Source organism: Scomber japonicus, chromosome 14 (assembly GCF_027409825.1).
Source record: "Scomber japonicus isolate fScoJap1 chromosome 14, fScoJap1.pri, whole genome shotgun sequence".
Lineage (NCBI taxonomy): Eukaryota > Metazoa > Chordata > Actinopteri > Scombriformes > Scombridae > Scomber > Scomber japonicus.
The window spans coordinates 12,576,285-12,581,868 of record NC_070591.1 but is presented as its reverse complement, the minus strand read 5'-3'; the positions used below and the strand labels follow the sequence as shown (position 1 = coordinate 12,581,868).

General features: G+C 36.5%; 1 protein-coding gene across 1 annotated transcript; it reads right to left on the bottom strand.

Annotated features, from left to right (window-relative positions):
* Positions 1-519: 519 nt before the first annotated feature.
* Positions 520-2,620, bottom strand: LOC128372499 (zinc finger protein 501-like). Its single transcript, XM_053332594.1, has 2 exons — positions 2,376-2,620; positions 520-1,472 (listed from the first exon to the last, which is right to left on the bottom strand). The coding sequence occupies exons 1-2, from the start codon at positions 2,554-2,556 to the stop codon at positions 520-522; spliced, it is 1,134 nt and encodes a 377-aa protein (XP_053188569.1). The 5' UTR covers positions 2,557-2,620.
* Positions 2,621-5,584: the final 2,964 nt, after the last annotated feature.

The following is a 5,584-nucleotide window of genomic DNA, read 5'->3' as shown; positions in this document are numbered from 1 at the left end:
AAAGTCAGTGATGTTTGCATGCATGCAACAGAATGCTGCGATTACATGGTCGGCATCTTAAACCCATAAACCATTGCGACCCTCCATAAAGTGTTTTAATGATCAGTAATGAGTGTGTGATTAAATCATAGGTGGAGCTAAACCATTAAATAAGACACATAGATTTAACATCATTCAAACAGTGTTATATGAAACTCTTTATTTAGTGAGGGTTACTACTCAAAATTGTGACTCCACTGGGGTAAAAAAAGCACATTCCTGTTAGTTGCTGCTGAGTTTCAACCACAACACAGGTTATGTTAACAGTGAGGAGGAACAGGTGCAGTACATCAGGTGGATAAAACAGTCAGTATGTCTATGGCACTCCGTAGTTTGATAATAACAGTAGATCTTTGTTGTATGTCACAACAACCCCATCTCTCTCTCTCTCCTCTTCATTTCCTGTCTACTCTTTCCACTGTTGCTATAACAAAGGCATAAAATATGTATACATTTAATATATGTATATTTAAAAAACAGTCAAAATTTGCGAGCGTGAGTTCTTAAGTGGTATTTCAGGTGTTCCTTCTGTAGAAACCCTCTGCCGCAGACGTCACACTGGTGCGGTCTCTCTCCTGTGTGGCTCCGCATGTGCTTCTTCAGATGTCCGCTGTGGGTGAAACTTTTAAGGCAGTGAGAGCAGCGGAAAGGTTTCTCACCCGTGTGGATCCTCATGTGTATCTTTAAATCCCCTTTCCGGCTGCACTCTTTCCCGCAAACGTGGCAGCGGTGCAGTTTCACCCCTGCGTGGCTGGCCATATGCTCAGTCAGAACAGTCGTACTGTTGCAATGTTTACCGCACACGTGACAACATTTTGAGCCCTTGTGCGATTTAAGGTGCTCGCTAAGACTTTCAGTGGACTCGAAGTTCTTCCCGCACACAGCGCAGAGGACACCTGTGTCCTTTGAATGCACGCGGAAAGCGTGATTTATCAAGTGAGGATTGGAAGAGAAGGATTTGTCACATAAATAACAGTGATAGCTGGGTGCAGCTGAGTTTAAATGAGATAAATCAGAGATAACACAACTCTGACTTTGTTCTGTCTGTGTTTGGTTTAGCCTTTCTCTTCCATCCTGGACACTTTCATTTTGAATCAGAAGCTGTGAGGGCAGAGGTAGCATTAAATGTGCATCTTCTGTTTCCTGCAACTCGTCAAACTGCTCCCCACTTTCACTGACCTGAGTCTGATGTTTTGTGTCTTCTCGCTCATTTTGTCTCCATGATGAAGAGGGATGAGGTAGGTGCAGGATATCTGTATCCTTAAACTGAACCTGCTCTTCTTGTTGCTGATTGGCCCATAGTTCCTCATCTTCCTCTTTAACGTGACGGGGTTCTGGTTCCCTCTGAGTGACGCTGAGACTCGACTCCTGCTGATAGTGATGCTGCTGCTCAGGGCGAGTTTCCTCTTTACAGACCGACGACTGAGAGATGTCTGTAGAAAACAGTAAGGATTTTATTTTCTATTCTGCTTTAGTTTTATCCCCAAAACACAAATATGTGCTGGAAGAACATATTTATCTTTTATATAGACATGCTGCAAAATTAAAAGTAGAAAAGTATTAAAAATCACTTGAAAAACGTTCTGTGTTATTCACTATTAAGACACTGTTTCACTAGAGCGAAATCCTAGGCCGTTCAGGTTGAGGTTCAGATTCAGGTTATTTTATTGATACCTGTAGGTATATTTGTTTTGCAGTGAGATGACAACACAAATATACAGTAGACAACAAATTGAACCTAAGAGACATAAAAAAGGACACAGAAAAGAGAAAAGGCATCAATGCCGAGAAACTGTCTCAATAAAGTAAATAAAAACCAATTAAGAGCTCTCTTACTAAAACCAAGCTGAAGCAAGTTTAAAACCAAACAAATAGATCAATAATTTTATAAAGCTGCTGTGCTATGTGTGTCTTTTTATGTACATGTTGCTACAGCTTGTTCAGTTCAATAATAGCAGCATACATCAACAGAATAAAATACATACATTTATTATTTCATTACTTAATTATCTTCATCAAATTTATTACCACTACTTGTTTGTTCTCATTTTTCTTTTTTTTTCACTTTTCTCTTTCTTACTTAGGGATTGTCAGTACAATAGTTATTGTAAAGATGTTTGAACCTTCCTCTTTTTCTTTTTTTTTTTTTTTTTTAAGAGATGTAACTATTGTAAGTTATCACAATTAAATATAGTAGGATACAACTAAAAATTAAAATTAAATACAAATAAATAAGTTTAAACAAATAAACAAACATGAACATAGTAAACGGTGAGACCACCTATGATTATTCTTACTGACACAGACAGATGTGTTTAAAGACAAACTAAACGTACCTGTTTTCTGGTTGGAAACTAAATCGAGCAGCATCCCTCTGAGACGCTCAATCTCCTGCTGAGAGCTGCAAGCTTCCTCTTCATATTTTGCGATGGTCCGCTCAAAAACATCAAATATCTCCTCGGCAGCAGCTGTCAGCCGCTCGTTAACGAAAGCCCTGAGCAGCTGCGGAGTGGACATCTTCAGATAAATGTTGTTTAATGAAGTGTGACAGGGCAGGTTTTATGGTTTTATGTCCTGTGGTGTTAGCTTAGCTACCAGACAGATGCTACGGAACAGACAAATCACCAGAGCGGTCTGCGCATGTCAGGTATGTGCTGCCCTCTACTGGACATCATTAGGTATGAACAGATGGATGCAGAGGATGAAAAGTGTCATTATTACCTCCTAATTAACAGTGGTGGGAAGCACATTTACTTAAGTGTACTTGTAGGTAGGCCTACTTGTATTTCGAATGTATGCTTTTTCTACTAGGAAAAGTTGCACTGAAAAAACAACAATACAGGCATTAAAAATATGACAAACTTGATTTGAATTTATTTACATATATTCAGTGTTGGGGAGTAACTGGTTACATGTAGCATTACGTAATCTAATTACAAAATAAATGTACTGAGAAAACAAATGTGTAATTAAATTACAGTTACTTATGAAAATGTTGACGATTACAAAGGGGATTTCATGAAGAATTTTGAAGAGACAACTCTTATTGGTAATAGAGCATTTTTAAACTATACTGTATATTTTTACTTAAGTAAATGATCTAAGTATTTCCTCCACTACTGCTAATTAAAGTAGTTTATATTTACATATTGGAGCAGCTTGGACTAGTTTTTAGCTGTTTCACTTTGCAGCGTTTTGTCAGTCTGAGGCAGAGTTATGCTGCAAGTGAAGAAATAAGTTATATTTTGCATTAATTAATGAACCTTTATTAATCTCATTTGGACTGACCCCACTTCATTCCCAAATCTATATAATCATTTTGCATTCACTGAAATATTTTTCCTCCCTTTGCCTTTTCCTTTTTAAATAAGATGTTAGATTTTACATGTCAGATGCATGATAACAATTAAGGTAAAAAATATAAAATATATTTTAAATATAAAATAGTTTAAACTGACCGTAATGAAATAACACCAGAAAATAAACTAATGAAATATATATATTATATATTAATGGTGCATTGAGCAAATGTTAGTGCATTTATACATATATACAGTACATACGGCTGTTTGACCGGCCATACTCAGGTACACATGTTATCAAGTACATATTACTCTCTCACCCAGGTGAAAACACTCACATGAAATCAAATGCTGTGTGAGGCAATGAGATGTATTTGCTCTGAAATTCTGTGACCTTGACTTTTGTTTAAAACACACATAAAGTGAGCGTGAACTGGACATTTTCATGAAACAAAATCAGTGTGTACAACAATCAATATTTTTTAAGGGGCCCTTATGTCGAGGGTAGCCTGAGTCGTGACCTGTGCCCGCCGCTCCCAGTTCTCATCCTCATCCACCCTGTTGACCATCTGTCCCACGCTGAGCTCAGAGGGGATGAAAGGACAGTCGTGATGTGAGATCACTGTGCATCTCCATCTGCAGCAGGTACACAGACACAAACAAGAATGTACTGAAGTATTAATGATTGTTTTATGTTGCTTTTTGTTTATATTTGTAACCTCTGAACATGGAGCCCTATTTAAAGAAGGACTGTAAACATGTTAAACTGGTTTGATACACCTCTTCATGGTCATAATTATCCATAATGTGAAACAATGAGGCTAGTGCATGACTTTACTCTCACCACTAGAGGGAAGCAAATACTTTAGGATACAACTGTGCCTATAAAGCTCGATTTAAAGCTGCAGTATGAATAGTTAGATTAAATGTCTGCTGTCTGTTGACTGAAAACAGCAGTGTTGTTAGGTGACAACTCATCTGCATGTTTCATTCATACACAGTTTGTGGGACAGGTGGGTGCTTGATGCTATTGTTTGACAAAACAACCACATTCAAAAAACTATTCAAAACTCTCAATTTTTGGTCTGCTTTTAACATTTGATTTAATGTCTTCTGCTACTTAATGTAGTTTTACTGTGCCCTCTTGCTTTTAGTCTGTTTTATTTATAGATTATTTACTTTCTTCCACTGTAAGGAGCATCTAATGAGTAGCTTGAAAAGCATTGTATAAATGTATTTTCTTTCTGGATCTAAAATATATCATTATTATTATTATAACATTGATATAAATATAATAGAGTTTCACTCAGAACCCTGTAGGGACAGTAATATAATTAATTTTTAAATGTAAGGTACTGTTCATTATTTTTGAATATGTATAAACTAAGAGAGGTTTTACATCCTTTTTGAAAACTATTAATCAAGATGAAATCATTCTAAATCACTGGTGGAAATTATTATTTACTCAAGTAGTCTACATTGTTCTTAATGTTGGGGTGCTTATATTTTACTTGAGTATATACATATTCTGCTGCTTTATGTTTTCACTGCACGTCATTTCAGAGATTCAGATTTCATTTCTATTCCACTACATGTATTTACTTTAATGGAGGACTATTAAATATTGATTTAACACAATAGTCAGGAGCCAAAATAAACACTGATTTTTTTTTTCTTGCAGTAAACATTCCACTGGTTCATACTGACCAATACAAGATCCTTTCATAATGTATTTACAGTGTATGATGATACACAAACGTGCCTATTCTGTACAAAAAATGCATTTAAAAGTCCATCTGAAGCTGATATGAAGCTTCAGGTATCAACGTGTGTCAATTCAAGTAAATATCTTATACTTTAAGGAAACACAAAGAGTGAATCTGATGCTAAAAGGACTGTAAATGTGTCAGATATCCACTAACTCAGACTGCTGTAGCCTCATAAACTTCAGATACATTTTTAATTCATTTTTGCAGAAAATGAATGAAAAATGATTTTGGCCCCTGTCACTTACTGTACAGTGAAAACACGTTTAAAGGGATCTTTTAACAGCCAGTATGAACAGGAGGAGTGATTACAGAGAGGAAATATGGTCACCTGACAGACATGAAAAATGGTGAACCCATCCTTTAATTGTATTTTTTTTTTTTTAGCCACTTGTGCGCATGTGCGAGGCAATTTCTTCTTTGCTTGACATCTCTTGGCTATCTTTGGTGCAGCGCAGCGTGTAGTCCAACCAGGGA

Bases quoted from the DNA above. Each gene is read 5' to 3' on its own strand.
- LOC128372499 (XM_053332594.1), bottom strand. From the start codon at position 2,556: ATGTCCACTCCGCAGCTGCTCAGGGCTTTCGTTAACGAGCGGCTGACA. The intron at 1,473-2,375 runs GTACGTTTAGTT...TGTTTTCTACAG, and splicing joins AGTTTCCAACCAGAAAACAG to ACATCTCTCAGTCGTCGGTC.